The sequence below is a fragment of the Orussus abietinus genome, unplaced genomic scaffold (genome assembly GCF_000612105.2).
Source record: "Orussus abietinus isolate OABI.00-Male unplaced genomic scaffold, Oabi_2.0 scaffold18, whole genome shotgun sequence".
NCBI classification, from domain to species: Eukaryota; Metazoa; Arthropoda; class Insecta; order Hymenoptera; family Orussidae; genus Orussus; species Orussus abietinus.
The window spans coordinates 1023747-1039919 of NW_019396011.1; the positions used below are offsets into that span (position 1 = coordinate 1023747).

Sequence of the window (16173 nt, forward strand, 5' to 3'; positions counted from 1 at the left end):
ATCGGTAAAAAATGTTTTTAGAATTACCAGGGCCGTAATTCACGCTTTGCCAGGAGAGACGGCGAGGGCGAACTCGGGGGAATATTTTCTTACCAAGAGGGGAAAAGACCTCCCTTCAATTATCGAATTCAATGCGCTTAGCGCATTATTGCTCGAATACGATCGCTCACGTGCGGTATGCGGATGAAATATTCAGGGGGAATCTTTTATTGACGAGATTCCTCGGCCTGGTTCGCATAACCGAACACTGCTACACGCAAGTTTTACGTTATGCGCACTGCAGGCGCAAGTGCGCGACTTCCTCCATTTTTCGCAAAATTTCCCCGACACTGAGAGAGAAAAAAAAAAAGGCAAGAATTCATCGATCCGCAAAAACAATATTTCTTTAAACGGTACCAAAGAAATGTTCTTTTTTCTTTTTTCTCAGGTATCTATATCCGGTCGAAATCATGAGACGAAGGTCCAGGGAAAAGAGTCCCACGGTGTTCTACATCCGGGAACTCGTCGTTGAGGATTCGAAAAAAAAGGAGCTCAGGAAGATCTGGGCCGAGGAAAATATGGAGTTCCTCGGAAACCGCGTGGGAATGGACAAGATTCGAGCAAAGACGTCCACGGGGAGGTACCTGGTGGACTTTGTTAATAACTCCTGTATCCATGGGCTGAACCACCTGGCTGCACCCCATAGACACGTGTTGGAAAGGCAAGACCTATTTTATATTTTTCTTGAACTCCCGCACTGAGAAAAAAAAATTTCTTCCTAATAAATCATTTCTCTGAATATGGTTAAAGAAACCAGCATAAAGTCAAAGAAATACTCTATTCCCTCGAAAATAGCCGAATGTTTAACGATTACCTGCGTTCCATTGAATACTTCATACATAGAAAATAATAAAGTAAGAAAAGGAATCTCTTTTATTCAGAAGTTCCTTTCCACAGATTCCTAGCGGTCCTCTTCATCGTCGGAGCCCTGGGTTGTCTGATAGCCCTGTCCATCACATTTTGGAATCGTTATCAACACCAGTCCACCGTGGTGGTCCTTGACCATGATTACAGGTCCTTTTCCATCACAAAACCAGCACTAATCGCGTGTCCTGTCGAAGCTGCAGATCCTACGAGCTTCCCAGAGGTCTTCAAGAAGTGCGTCGACATAATCTTCGAAATCCGTGAAATCGATTTCCTTTGATATCATATACGATTTCCTGATTTAATGATGGAAAAATTCTAGATACGGGATCAAAGACACGCCGGAGGCCAGGAATTTCTTTACGTTCATCTCCAACGTCACTTACGACACCATGACTTCGACTCCTGACTACGAAGAGGTACACCCTGACCAATGGTTGCGAGTTCTTTACGACCTGAGACCAGTGTCCATCCTCTACGAAGGAAATGCAATAAAAATACCCACCTGGGTGGTAACGGAAAGAGGGATTTGCTTGACCTTCCGCAACTTGGTCGGGGTTTACTATTCCATAGAGTGAGTAAAACTTCAATTACCTTCAATGCGGTCCAGAGACCACTGAGAAAGTAAATGTCATCGAAGCAGAGAACTTCTTCCTCAGGTACTGGCTCGCCAACAATTGGACAGTCGCCCACGTGGAAGATGAACTTCATTATTACTCCTACATGGATAGAACTGCCAAAGATATCATGAGCATAAAGAACCACGACATCAGGGTGAGTTTCAATTAAATTGATAGGATTTAAGGCGTGATGAAGGTTCGACAAATATTTCGACGTTTTGATGTACATAGAATGATCCTTTCGTATCACCTTAAAATTTAGAAGCGAGTCTTCCTAGTCGGTCGTTGAATTTCTTCGCTCGACAGGTGAGCCTGTTCCATCCCAACGAGGTGTTAGAATTCAAGGACGACCATTACCATGTGCCTCCGATCACGCTACTCTCCCTTACGCTTATAATTACCGAGACCAGCAGTTCTGAGAGGGTGAGGAAGCTCTCAGTACCCCAGAGAGAGTGCAAGTACTTGCAGGACGGAGGACTAAATATGTGGCCGGTTTACTCGTACAAGATGTGCATCCTGGAGTGCCGTTACGATATCATAAGGAAATTATGCGGCTGTTATCCGCACTTTGCGCGACCCATACGTACTTATCAAAGACATACCTATGAAGCCCTAAAAAATAGTACTGCAAAAATCTGCACTTTCAGCCGGAGTGCCGACCTGCAACGTCACTCAGATGCGTTGCATAGGGATGAACCAGAATCGCATCGTCAACCTTAAACCGCATACTTTGAGCAAGTGCGGCTGCATATCCAATTGCGACACGACCTTCTACACCACTGCGGAGTTCAATTATCATTACCTGTAAATATACAAAAATTAAGGTTTATTCGAGTTCGCGTGAAATAATTATTCTTTTAACGAAGTATTTCTTCGGCACCGTTCAAAGAAATATATCCCTTCGGTTCAATGGAAATTGTTTCTCAGGGGGTATTCATTCTTTCATTTTGAATTTTTTTGGAACAATTGTACCGAATTTCAGGAAAGCCGGCTCACCGAAGGACCGAATCACGATCGTAAGCATCCAGTTTCCAACTGACAAGTACCACCGGGAGGAGTTCTTCGGGTTGAACAATTTTCTGGGTAAGTCGACTGGATGTAATTAAATCGAGCTACTTGTTCCGTTAAGGGTGAATGCAATTAAATGTTGCAGCCTCTGTCGGCGGAGCTGCAGGCCTCTTCCTCGGGGCAAGTGTGCTCTCCTTCGTGGAGATCTTCTACTACGCCACCCTGCGTCTCTTCTGGTACAGAGTGAACCTCCACCGGAAGAGGAAGCCGAAGAAGAGCGACTCAACAATCCTACATGACAACTGAGCGCGATTTCTATTTACAAAATACATTATTTATTGTACACGACGCTCCCCCTATTCCCTGGGCAAGGTTGCAAACGCTGATATACAATTGCCTATACAGATACATACAAATATACACACAGCACTAGGCACTAAAGTAACGACCAGTCTCTGTACAATAGGACTCGTCACTACTTTCTCAGGAAGAAAGATCGTCCCTTTCCCTACACCGAGAAGAAAAAAAATATTCTTTCAACGGTATCAAACATTTTGTAAATCCAAAGAATAATTTCACTCAAATGAAATTGGATGCAACGTTTCTGCGGAATCCGGACAATCTGAGTTTGAGTGAAATAAATTATTCTTTGAATTCAATGAATTCTTTTTTTTTTTTTCCTAGGCGTAGTACTTTAGAAGGACGCTAAAATGTCGCCGAATGGAGTCCCGGGTTCCTTGGCTGCCGATTGGAAAGTCTCACGAAAAGCGACCTTCTGGCTCTCGCTGGAGAGCTGGAAAAATTGCGGAAAGGAGTGAAGAGTAGTTGAAACATTTATTCGGGGAGTGAATAATTGTTTTCGACCCCCTACCTGGCGATAGAAATTCGACGCCGCGATGCAGAGTATCTTCTTGTCTTCGTACTCGTACTTACCGATGCGAGATTGCACGTGGGGGAAGCTGCACTTAGAGAATCAAGGACTACACATTAGGAAAAATGATAAAAAAGGTCTAGCTTGCTAGGATTAAAATCGAAAGGATACAGAGCCCTCAGCCACTGATTAGCGGACGCGCTGATAAAGAAACAGGTCAAACACCAGGTGAACATCGCGACAGGCAAGCTCTGGATGAAATTCGGTAAGCTGAAGACGACCCAATCCTGAAGTAAACTGAGTTGCGTGCCTTTACACGCCCTCTCGAACACCTTGAAGAGTAATGAATTCACCGATCCCAATTCTGAATAAAATAGAATATCGAGATTATTTTTTCCAGGGACTGACCTTGAAGACCACCGCGGATAAGAGTCTCGGATGAGGTTGCTGAGGCGATAGGAATTCCCCGATAACTTTAGTCAGGATTTCCGACGGGGGGAAGAAGTCTGCAAGGACTTCCGACAATACCGTGCAGAGAATCTCGACCTCCATCGGGTATCCTTTTTTAATCCTGTCGAAAATAGCCGAGGTTCTCTCTATCGAGCGAACCAGGGCTTCCGGCTCGACGTCCGGTAATGGCTCCTCGACATCCGGCCTGTTCAACCTGTCCGCAGCCTCGGTGTACATACAGGTCAGGAGAAGCTGAAGGGCAGGAAGTGCCAAAACAGGGCTGACGTGTTTGAGACGATCGATCGCCACCTTGGCGATTTGTTCGGCGACTTTGCCCACGACGCTTCTGGTGGCCACCAGCCTTTCCAGACCCTGGAACGAGTTCCATCGATGATCCCACAATTGGACCAATAATTCATACCGAGGAGTACCTGAAGAAGGGTCTGATGCAAAGCCGTTGAGATCCCAGAACTGGACACCAAGGAAAGGACCAGCTCCAAGACGGCAGGAGCCTCGGAATCGGGTGGAGCATCTTCGGCGTGTTCCAGGAGGAAGAACACCAGGGCCCACATTATTCCTTGGTGCTCTTCGCTTTGACTCAGCACCCTAATTTACATAAACTCAAGAACTAAAGATATCGTACACTTAACTGCACGATTATGGCCACACAACGTACCCGTTCGAATCTTGGGAGTCGATATGCTTCTGGATGTACTCGATAGCCAGGGGATGGACGATGTTCATGGTCTCCTCGCAGTCGGCAAGGACTGCACTTTGCAACAGGTACAGGAACCCATGAAGAGCGGACACCCTGGCCGGCAGGAAGCCGGATTTCAAGCTATTGTCCACGAGGCGCTTGACCTTCTCCAGCGTCTCGACGTCCTGTAAAACAAATCCAAGGCATTCGAATCGGCGAATAATTCGATATACTCTTCGATTCTAAGCGAAAGACTCACCAAGGGGGTCAGGACGGCAGCGGCCTTGCAAACTGCGATGACTAGATACTGATGCAGAATTACGTTATCCGTGGAATGGAGCCTGGAAATCTCCAGGCAGGTGTCCAGCATCCACTGGAACTGGCCTCTCTCGTCGAAGAGCTCGGAGATGCAGAGAATGGATTTGACGACCTCGTTTAACAGTCGGAGGTGGGTGTTGGCCTGAGGCAGGGTCCAGGAGGTGAAAAGGTCCAACAGGAACCTGAGGCAGGACTCCAGGTCCAGGGAGGAAGTCAGCAGAGCGTGGTTCCTTTTGTCCCTTAGCGAGATGACTCCGGAACTTAGTTTGTCTTCATGCAGAGAACAGGATGCCCACAAGTAGGGCACGGACAATTGTCCGTAAGAGATTCTGTTAAAATTGGCGACCCTCTCTATGTTCCCCCTATCGAAGATGTGGTATAGCCTAGGTCGCGCCTGGTCCCTTGGCTCGCTCACGCACTCGAACTTCCAGGTGAGAGTGTCCTGGACGGAGAACAGCTTCTTCGAGCTGACCTTGTTCAGGGATAGCTGAGGGTCCCTGGAGTGGAACATGGGGCAACTGTTCCCAGGGTTCCCAGGGTTCGGCAGAAGCAGAGTCTGCGTCAACAGGGCCGTGATAGCCTGCACTGCCAGACCGGTCACATGATTCAGGACGGCAAGTTCCTCGACGAGCATGTTGTCGTTCGGTGAGACGTTCAGCACCCCTAGAAGCGCCATCCAGATCTCCTCGAACTGGAGTCTCGAGGTCCAGCCTAACAGCGTTACCCTGTAGACGAATTGCTCCAAGATCTCGATTTCTTGAAGAAAGTTGGACTCCGAGGATAGGAGCGGGAAGCTACACTTGGTCGGTCCGGAACCCACCACCCTCCACCCGTGTTTCCACACCTGAGGTGGCGTCAATACGAAAGAGTTGACCAGAGGCATCCTGCCGATGCTCACGACGAGGCTCTTCAGGGACCTGAAGACGAAGAAGGGGACGTTCTTCGGGGTGCCTTCGACCTGGCACTTCTCCAGCCAGGCTACCAAGGCTCCCATCTGCAGACACGCGTTGGCATAGGTCTTCGTCTCCTCCGATGACAATGCTGGCTCTAGACCATGACCGTCCACGATTGGCAACGGGTTTATTGCCATCAGAAAATGACTGGCTATCCTTGTCAACGTGGCCGCTGATGAACAGACCCAAGAATGGTGAACCGCGTTGCCGAATATTTTACTCAACCTTGGGTGCTTCAGAATCTCCTCGGCACAGTCGAGAGACAGCTGCAGCTCGCTTGGCTTGTACATCCTGGTCTTGACTTCTTGGCAGTGCACCATCCAGTGTGCGGATTCCAGGCACAGCATGGCGAGTTTCGCGAGGTCCTCTTCGTACATCTCGTCGATCTCCGACAAGTCGTAGTTGGACAGCTTCTTCAGGTTCTGGAGATACACCACCACCGCTGGGATGACCATGAAGAGCGTCTCCCGGTACAGGGTGTCCTGCATAAGTTCTGAAAATCTCGTTGTGTATTTTACATCCTTACCGTTGGCCCGATGAGTCGGACTGAATATATAATGAGGCTTCGGCACAAGCTCGTTGATGTTTTGTACATGTTGAAGTAAGCACTGCTTACTAGCCGTGTACAAAGGGCTCTCCCTAAATCCGACACCCTCTTCCGCAGTTACGTTGATCTCTACATTCTGACATGTCTCAACAGTGGTTCTAACGGAGAGTCTAATGCACTCTTTAAGGATCCTAATGTTGAACTCCTTGGAGGACAAGATGTCGGAACAGGCCTCGGCATCCAGATTATTCAGCAATTGCGCGGATTCCAGGGAACCGTAGCTGGCGCTCGGATGGCAACAGCGAAGTTTGACTTGCGCCAGAAACCATTTGCGGTCCAGCTGGATGTTTTTAATGGTGGAGGGATTGAAGGGCCTGCAGTGCTCGAGATCTAACGGGGAGAGGTCATAGTGCTGAGATCCCAACTTGTTCAGCAGACTGACTAAGCCACCATGTTTCCTGGCCAACTTGGTGGTCTGCAGAGCTTCCATGGTCTTGATGAGGTCCTCCTTGGACAGTTGCTCCTTCGCGTCCTCCGTCTTCAGGGTCAACAGGATCTCCACCCTCCGACTAGCGATTTTCGCCACCATCCTGGAAAGAGCCATGTGCTTGGAGGCCAACATTCTTGGCACCAGAGCTAGAATTAACGCCCCGCTCTGGGAATGATGTGCTCCCTCCATGCATTGCAGCAGTCGCTTGACGAAGCTTGGTCTCGACAGATGCAGACACCTAGCAGCGATAGCCTGCACCAGCAGTCCACTTGCAGCTGGATTCCGGTGCACAGCTGCAGCCACCAATTCCCTGACCGGAGACTCCGTGGCCAGGTTTATGGTCTCCTCGATGTGGTTCACCAGGAGCCAAGTCAGGGGCTCCGCGTCGCCCAGGTTCTCGCAAACGTAGTCGCAGAACAGGATCGTGCTGCCTCTCCTAACGATATCGATATTTACACTACTACCAATACCAGGGCGCTTATTTTTCGGACAAACCTTATCAACCGCCGCGCCAGCATGCACGGCATGCATCGGGCTCCTAACTCCTAGAACCTTAGACCAGAACGACATCTCGTTATAACTGAGCAGGGTCATCAGATAGGTCCACTGACACGTTATCAGCGGACAAGTACTCGAAACGCTTAACATCAGCGCGTTGAGATTGGCCATCGGTAGTTTCCTCTCGTCAGGAGTGTTGCAGCCTTGTATCATCTGCATCGTCGCATTGGCTACCTTGCAGTGGCTCCCTGACTCGAACATGTGGATGCATAATTGCAAGAAGAACGCGAATTGGTGTATCAAGTAGTCATTGGAATCCGTACACAACGCGGTGTTGGACGAGAAACGTTCGTCCTCTCTCAGCCCAAGAAGATTATAGATTTTCCGGCCGACCAATGCAGCCGTCCTGAATATAAATTGGGCGATGATCTTCTCGGGTGTTACCTCGAAGTCTCTAGTTCTCTGGACGTTTAACGGATCCGTGGCCAGATGTAGAGAACTAGTTGCGCCTGGGGCATTCAGGAGCATGTGGATCAGTCCTGGAATGTGCATGGTCAAGTCGGATAGTCTGGCAAGCATGGCTTCTTCCTTGGCGTACGAGATAAGGGAGAGGAGCATGACGTTGACCATGCCCATCCAGCGCTCCATTTTCAGGGTAGGCTCGTACAAGGTCGGTGGGACCACGAATAGGACCCTCAGAAGTGGGTCGACCGGCTTAAAGACGGTCTGCGAGAGGGCGGCGAAGAGTTTGACAAACGCCACGTGAGCTTCCCTCGACTCTATCCTGGCCTCTCCGTTGGCCAACATCGGCAGAACGACGTCGGTGGTCGACCTCGACCACCTCCTCCACTTTTCCTCACCGTTGCCATCCCCGCTGTACCGGAACTCCGTTAAACAGAGGGCCAGCAGTTCTATCACCTGATGGTACTCCGCCAGTTTGAGCAGCATCGCCATCAGCACTTCTCTGGTGGTGTCCAGCTCCTTCTGCTCGCTGATGTTGGTGCTGGTCCCGCGAGCTAGGAAGATGTCTTCGACCACCGGTGTCAACGCGGGTATGCAGTGAGTCAATGGCAACTGTCCACTCGCCATCAGCCCATCGCAGAGATTTATAATCTTCGGCACGCCAATTATCACCTTGGAATGATACTTCTCGTACGACAGATGCACCAGGAAGTTGAATATCTTCGGCAGAACCTCTTCGGCTCGCTGTATCTGTCCCTTCTCGATGAACTCGAACTGCTTTATCACGAATTCGATGAAGATCTGATCGGAGTCCAGGAGGCAGTAGTTGATGTGCAGCTGGACCAGCTGACTCAACAGCATCAGCACCTGGGACTGCAGTTCTATGCAGCTGGTGATGGTGTACTGCTTCAAGGACTTAATCACCATGGGCTCGAAGAGCCTGATAAAGGACGCTATAGAAGCTTTCTGAGCGGTCGACCGAGTTAGGCCCTTGAAGGCCGATAGCTTCCTCTCTCCTCTCCTATGCAGCAGCCCGAACCATCTGAAAAGGTGTTAAAAATCAAAGGAAACTTCCAGAAACCCTTCATTGTATGTCCAAACCTCACCTGGTGTCGGACTCGCTCCCATCCCTGCAATTGTTCCCCATGATCCTGATGATCTCAGCCATTCGCCTCGCCGGTCTCTGGAAGCATCCATCATAGAAACCCTTGACGTCATCTCGAAGACCGTTCTTCCCGTCGATGCTCTTGTGCAATTCGTTTTCATACCATCGGGCACTCAAGTTCGTGCCCGACAGGCACTTCAACAATTGCTGGACACCCTGTACGGTATAAGTGGGTGACAAGACCACAGTGGTCTGCAAGTAATGCAGAATCTCTTCAGCAATAGGACCGGCTTCGTTGAGGGCGGCTACTTCAAGGATCTGGCACAAAACCTCGAGACTTGCATTGAGAAGCGACAAGTACATCTCGCTAGCCTCGGAGTCCAGGGTGACCTTGTAATTCGAGTCGGCCGACTTCAGGATATCGAACAATTTAACGTAATGAGGTACACTAGAGAAGGAGCCCATGTGTTCCTTCCCGAAAAACGAATGGGAAGCTCTTTCCTCCTTTTCCTTTGATTTGTGCTCAGGTAGGAGCTTCTTCTTAGGCGACAGCGACTGGGTAGCCGTCAACGAGGGCAACGCCGACTTCATGCTGGACTGGACCAAAGGAATCTCGTTGATGACGTGAACGAAAATGTTCAGCAACCGGACCACGTGGACCAGCAGCAGTTCCAGATGCTGGGACGTCTGCTTGTCCTTGAAGTAGGTCCAGAACTTGGTGAAGCACAGGTCGTTCTTCGTGGTGGGATCGCTTAGCTTCAAATTACAGAGGGCCATTCCAGACGCCAAGTTCCCCGACAGCAGAATTAAGTGCCTGTGCGTAGACAGGTCCAGACTAATCGGAGAGGACGATAGCAGAGAAATCGTCAGCGATAAGAGGCCATTTCCTACGGTCGTGGGGACCTCGTTCGCCAGGCCAGCCTCGTTGACCTCGATGCGGCTGTTGGATCTCTTGTACATCTTTTTCACCGGAGCTTTCGGCAAGTAGCAGTCCCACGCTTTCGGATACATCGTCGTAGGGTATGCTTCGCTGAGACGACTCAACGCTTCGCAGCATCCGTAGATGAGATGCTTCGAGGAGACCACTGCCAGCTGTTCCGCCAGAACGTTCACCATTCGCGACAGGGTGTCTTCGATCCTCTCGTTGACGTCGTCGTTGCCATTATCGCAGCCACTTTGGACGCACAATAATTTAAAGGGCCGTACCAGGCTGTTGATGAACAACTTCTGTTCACCTCGACAGCCAAAGGAAGTTTCCAGGGGCTCCCTGATTACCGCTGATAAATATTGCTCCGTGTACAAGAACGCCTTTCTCGTTACCGAATCTTCATCCGGATGCCGGTAATACAATACAGGGATGATCCTGAAACGTGGACATTTCATGGTATACCGTGCACAGTTTTCTATAACGGGGAAAAAAAAACATGAATACCAACTTCACGATGGAGGTACTGGCCGTCTGCCGCACTCTTTGGTCCTGGTCACCCAACAACTTCACCATGACAGCGATTGCATTCTCTTGGAACTCCGTCCCACCCGTGATATACTCTATGGTGGTGTACGGTAACTCACTTAACACCTCTACTAATTTGATTTTAACAAGAAAATACGGATTCTTCACGAGTTGAGGTAGCGCAGTTAGAAGAGGAATACCACACTTATTGTCTACCGATTCTAACAGATTAACCAGACAGGTACTCAATGCGATCAGCGTTTGTCGACAAGTACCGGAGGATTCGTCTTGGAGTCCCTGGAAGGAATAACAGGGAAACTAGTAATACTTGAACCATACAAAATAGAAACATATTGAAAATACCAGAATGATATAGAAGGTACCTTCAAGAGCAGATCGATGAGCTTCTCTAAAGGCACAGGTTCTCGTTCCTCTTCGCTATCTTTACCTCTGTACACTCCGCCATATTGAGTGAAGACGGCGGACAAGTACGAGCCAATTATTATTGAGATATTTCCTCTTATTTGTGGATCGGGGTGATCGGCGAATAAAAGAATGTCGGACATTAGCTGAGGATTCTCGCTCGGGTTCTTCGCGACGGAGATGGAAAGTAAGGTCGGACAAAGCCTTAAGGCGTGTCCGATGCATGTCAAGGCGAGCGACTTGACGCTTACTCGGAACATCTTGTCTGGAATGCATTGACCGGCACTTCCGGTCAGAAGAAATGACGAGGCCAAGTAACGGCAGCAGTACTTCAACGGCACATCCATGTCCGTAATCGAACCCACGTCCACCTCCGGAAACGGACTACTAAATGCGGTTCTGTGAGGCGACGTAATGGACAGTACCGCGTCGTCGGAATATTCCTCGTCTTTTGACAAATGACTCAACGTGCTCGGGTTGGACATTTTTTCTAATCTCTCCACGTCGCTGCCCACGTCGCTACCCTCCTCGGCGCATTCGCCTGAAATTGTTACCTGTATACGTGTGTTCTAACGGAGGAAATTAAATAACCGAGCTAGTGGTACTCACTTTCGACGGGACCTATCGTAAGATTGCTGTAATTTTCCATAGGCTTTCCAGCTGTCTCGACGGATTCGCTGGGAAAGTTTTCCTGACGAGGAGGTCGGTGGATCACGGAGAGCGCATTTTCCGAGTCGGCGATCCATCTTTCCACCTTTGGTGCTATTTCTGACATGTCGGGCTCGAATAGGTTTAAGGTCGAACTTGAATTTGGGCCAGATGTGACGGTGGCTACGCTCATCCGACTCAATGGTAGACGACTGACATTTTCGTTGGATGTTATTCTACTTTGAGTTATCCCTGTTTCCGATAGTAGGCAGGATATTAAACTCCTTTGGCTGGATTGCAACAGTTGAGCCAGGGTCTCTAGAGCCGCGTTGACGACGTTATGATCGGAGTGCCACTTTGCAAAATATAGGCACAACTCATAAATCTGTAGAAGTCTATCCACACTGTACACGGGTCCAGATCCTGGCTCTGTCGGTTCTACTATCCGAGGTAAAATTACACGCAAACATCCTAGCACACCCGTCACCGTTGGCAGGTGATCCTCTTCTTTCGATACGGGCACTACTGTATCTGTAATTCACCATCTTCTCATGTAATGTACTTTACATTACAGCGGGCTTAGAGGATATTACTTACCTATAAGGTACTCCAATACATAATGTAAAAAAACTTGAGGTTTACTACAGTTCAAACACGTAGTTAATATCATATTAGCAGCTGCTCTTCGGAATACTGCCTGACTAGAAGGTATATTTTGAAAAAATACTTTCAACAGCACCTGAAGCGCACGTAAGAATTGTGGTTTAAATTTTACAGCGCAACTAATTTCTTATACATATACTTTATAAGGCCTTCGGGCATACCTTAACGTCGTTGTCAGTCATGAAAGGTCCCAGAGTTTTTAGAATCATAGGAAGAGAAGTGGACAATGTATTAATGACAGATTCTTCTGTACGCTCTGCGATAATCACAATGCAGGGAATTAAATTAGACACGTATGTCTTTCCTTTCATCGGTCGTATAGCATGACTAAGTATTGCAAATCGCCACAGAGCAGCTCTCAACGATCGAGCTGGACCATTCCTTTTGATTTCATTATACAATTCAACTTGTACTTTCAAAATATTGCCATTGGTCATTGCCTGGAGTGAGACTAAATGTTAATAAGTATACAAATAAATAAATAGATCAACGAGAACCCTACGAAATTAAAGTATTACCCTTATAATTCTATTGAGACACTCATCAGCTACCATTCGCACGTCGGATTCCGGATCGTCGCACAGTGCTAGCAACGTTTGAATGGACACACCGAGTATGTGAGAGAATCTCGAAGCAGTTTTAATATTTGGCGAACAGATTCCATCAGCTATCGCTACGCAACTAACCATGACTTCCTTTTTCCTGCTGACACGCCATAGCGAATGAAAATCATTAATATTTTCTACGACAATTATTGAATGTGTCCTTTTAATCAACGTTTACAAATCATACCTCATTGCACTATCCTGACTAGTAATGTTCTCATCTTGCAATCCTTTAAGAAACTCCATGGCCTTGATCACATTGTTTAACCCTGCCATTTTTGCAATAATCTTTTGTTGGTCCCTTTGAAAAATCTCACAGACTTCCTCTCTCGACAGGTGACATGTTCGCTGCCTCCGCGAAAACCTTGTGACCCGTTTTGATACTTTTGACAGCCTCCTACAACGAACTTGCGTCAATCGTAATTTCATTCAATTTCATTGATCATCGTGTCCCCCGTACGTATGTACTTCCAGCTGTCAACTAAACACCGACGAATTCATTTAAACGGAACAGTGGCATTTCCACTTAATTCCATGGATTTGTTTCGGAACCTACAAACCCAACCTCAAAATTGCCTCACCTGAAGCAAGAGCCAATCAGAACTCGGATTTAGGAGTACGATGAAGACCTGCGATTTACTGAATCCGAACCTGATAAATCCCGGATTTAACCCAACCTCAAAATTGCCTCACCTGAAGCAAGAGCCAATCAGAACTCGAATTTAGGAGTACGATGAATATATGATATGCGATTTACTGAATCCGAACCTGATAAATCCCGGATTTAAGAGTACGATGGAGACCAGAAATGAGTTGGGAGATTGCTCACGGGAAAGATCGAGCGACCGCGTCCTGTGCGACCTCCGGTGGAGGATGCAGGCGGCTAATGCATATGCTAATGCTAATGCAAAAGAACATGCGAGACAGGACATTGAAAAAAATCCAAGAAGTCTGAGATCAGACGGCGAATATGTTACTAAAAGTCAAGGATATTAATTGGACTTCGATTTCGTTAAATTGAGTGAACTGAACGGATATTTAGTATCGGGCAGGCGCAACAAAAGTGCACTTAAGCCTCGTCTTTGTATGGAGAAAATAAATATGAAAGCGTACCAAATCTACCGGCCTATCATGAGGGGATCACTTTTCACTCGGGAAGAGCTTCGGCTTTCCTGCATTGTCATCCACACGCTTTCCTACTAACTTCCTTTCTAATCGCCTCCTTCTAATCCCCTCGTTAAGGTGGACTGTCACCTAGAGGTACGAGTGAAAGAGGAAAAGTGCAACACGTCCTAACTAATCTTCCAGGCAATCCTTTGACTCCCTTTCCCTCGACCTCCGCGGCGTGAGAATGCACTTCCTTCTATTTGAAATGAAACGTAACTTGGCACGTAGACAAGGAAAAAAATTAAAATGTAGACTTCGGGCAAATTTCTGGTCATTTTTCAAGGGAAATATAATGCATGTACTTCCCCCCCGGATTAAGATGTAATATGGCGTGTAGAAGAAGGAAAAAAAAAATAAATGAAATTGCAGCGTTCTGTGAATTTCTGTTTATCTTACAATGGAAATTTAATGCATGCAGCGTCGAGGGGCTGAGAATTAATCGAATCGCAGGAACGTGGAAATGTTTTCGGAAGGGATGCACCGCCCGCGTCGTCCAGGTTCGAGGAAGAGGGTCACGCAGGCGCGGAGGCCGTAAGGGCGAAAATCGATGAACCCCTCGGTATATAAACGCCCCTGTGGCCGGGGCTCGTTCACCCGTGCAGTTTCAGTCCTGTCGGAGTCGAGGCGGGTGGCAACTCGGTGGGTGGCTGTGCATAGTGAGACTCGGTTCCGTCGCTCTCATTAATTATCTCGATAAAGAGTCTTAGACGAGAAAAAAAGGTATACAGAAAGAGGTAAACCTCGCTTCGGCGGCGATCTAAGCGATAAGTTAGCATCGTAAGTTGACGCGCCGACTCGATCCTCCGGTGGAGCCGGATGAGAGATGACATCTTTCAACGATTTCCTTTCAGAGGAAATTGTCGAAAAGTAGTTCCGTATTTTTTGAAAATTTTTCCGCGGTTGGGGACGACGCGCGCAGCGACCGGCGATGCACCTAATGAGATGCACCGGATCAAATTCGGACTGCAATTGCGGTGCATTCCCCGGGGGCCGGTTCGCGAGTGCATTTCCCACCGGGTAATGTGGGTCGAATTTTGATTCGCCTCCCATTTTTGGCAATCGCCGACCCAGATTCGCGGAGAAAGAGATCTCCATCTTCGTGTCTCCCGATTGCACCTGTCGCTCCGGAGGTCGCTGCAGCCTCCTCCTCTCGGAGAGGATAAGAGAGGATAAAAGAGGATAAGAGGGGCGTTGCACTTCTCCTGCAATATTCTTTCTCTCTCTGTCCTATCGCGCGAGATTTCGGCAAATGGAAAACACGCCGGAGAGTCGAGTCGGGAATTCTATCTTGATCCTAGAAAAGGACTTCCTGAAACGTTAACAATAATCGAGATGAAAACTGGATGGGTTATTGATTTACTTTTCCACATGAAATCTGTGGCATGGTGTAGGCCTCCTGGGGATCCCGCCATGTAAAATAATGGGAACGCGTCCTGGCACGGTACCCCAAGGGTGACGTGGAAATCCGTGCATTATTCCCATTTATTTGTCACTTTTCTCATAAACTTTATTGGTCAAATTTTTCCTTCGTAACAGGGATGGAAATAGAGGACTGATGAAAGAAATTTCGGGAAATGAAGGCTTCGGACATGATGGGGAGAAAAATTCCCTTTGTCGGCCGAGAAGAGTTTAGAAAAAAAAAAATGAGCCCGGGGCCAGAGGGGCCCTCTTTCCTCCTCGTTAATTCCGAATATGCAAACGGGTGCTAGAGTTGGATCTTATGGTGCCTTGTACGGCCCGGCGGAGTACCATGTAATTTTATGGAGCCTCTTTGCGTGGGCGAAAAGGCCCTCAACACGAGGCTCGCCCGCGGCCGTGAAATGTTACCATTCCGAATAATTTCACGTGGGTCGAAACGCCGATAATCGATTTCTCCGTCCCTTTTTCGAGGCTTACGTCGGAAGGGGGGTTCATTCACTCAGGAAATCATCGATTTTTTTAAGTGGAAATCACGTGGAAATTGTTACGATTTTAAGGCCGATCGTTGCTTGATATCGAATCACATTGTCGTTTATCATACGCGACCAGACATAATCGGTTCTCAAAGAAGATCGTTTCACTGATTTCTGAGTGATAGCCCCTCAGGTGTAGTATTCTCAAGAGAAGGAAATCGAGACCAACGCGATGTCTCGAGGAGCCCTGAAGAGTCCTCGAGGTCCTTTTGGTCCTCGAGGCCTCCTCGGCGAAATCGAACACCCGGAGACGAAACATCCGGAGAAATGCAATTCGCCATTTACAAGAAGGTCTCGCTCCCAAGGGAAACTCTCCCCGAATGTTTTGAAAATAAATCAA

General features: G+C 48.0%; 2 protein-coding genes across 2 annotated transcripts; one reads left to right on the forward strand and one right to left on the reverse strand.

Moving 5' to 3' along the window:
* The first annotated feature begins 449 nt into the window (after positions 1 to 449).
* On the forward strand, positions 450 to 2852 carry LOC105700240 (pickpocket protein 19-like). The gene is made up of 8 exons (XM_023434509.1): positions 450 to 700; positions 937 to 1137; positions 1226 to 1477; positions 1563 to 1677; positions 1830 to 2106; positions 2171 to 2327; positions 2506 to 2606; positions 2677 to 2852. The coding sequence occupies exons 1-8, from the start codon at positions 450 to 452 to the stop codon at positions 2835 to 2837; spliced, it is 1515 nt and encodes a 504-aa protein (XP_023290277.1). The 3' UTR covers positions 2838 to 2852.
* LOC105700370 (huntingtin) lies at positions 2844 to 13266 on the reverse strand. The gene is made up of 15 exons (XM_023434497.1): positions 12902 to 13266; positions 12628 to 12811; positions 12271 to 12549; positions 12044 to 12185; positions 11408 to 11977; positions 10759 to 11339; positions 10359 to 10672; positions 8924 to 10285; positions 4809 to 8859; positions 4529 to 4734; positions 4284 to 4458; positions 3811 to 4224; positions 3574 to 3734; positions 3403 to 3490; positions 2844 to 3324 (listed from the first exon to the last, which is right to left on the reverse strand). Exons 1-15 carry the CDS (start codon positions 13141 to 13143, stop codon positions 3226 to 3228), a joined length of 8868 nt encoding a protein of 2955 aa, XP_023290265.1. The 5' UTR covers positions 13144 to 13266; the 3' UTR covers positions 2844 to 3225.
* Positions 13267 to 16173: the final 2907 nt, after the last annotated feature.

What these genes read in the sequence shown, in the direction of transcription:
- LOC105700240 (XM_023434509.1), top strand. Translation starts at nt 450, where the DNA reads ATGAGACGAAGGTCCAGGGAAAAGAGTCCCACGGTGTTCTACATCCGG. An exon ending in TAAAGAACCACGACATCAGG is followed by an intron (nt 1,678 to 1,829) that starts GTGAGTTTCAAT and finishes TTCGCTCGACAG; the next exon opens with GTGAGCCTGTTCCATCCCAA. An exon ending in CGGGTTGAACAATTTTCTGG is followed by an intron (nt 2,607 to 2,676) that starts GTAAGTCGACTG and finishes TAAATGTTGCAG; the next exon opens with CCTCTGTCGGCGGAGCTGCA.
- LOC105700370 (XM_023434497.1), bottom strand. Translation starts at nt 13,143, where the DNA reads ATGAAATTACGATTGACGCAAGTTCGTTGTAGGAGGCTGTCAAAAGTA. An exon ending in TGCATCAGACCCTTCTTCAG is followed by an intron (nt 4,225 to 4,283) that starts GTACTCCTCGGT and finishes AACTCGTTCCAG; the next exon opens with GGTCTGGAAAGGCTGGTGGC. An exon ending in TATCCGCGGTGGTCTTCAAG is followed by an intron (nt 3,735 to 3,810) that starts GTCAGTCCCTGG and finishes TTACTCTTCAAG; the next exon opens with GTGTTCGAGAGGGCGTGTAA.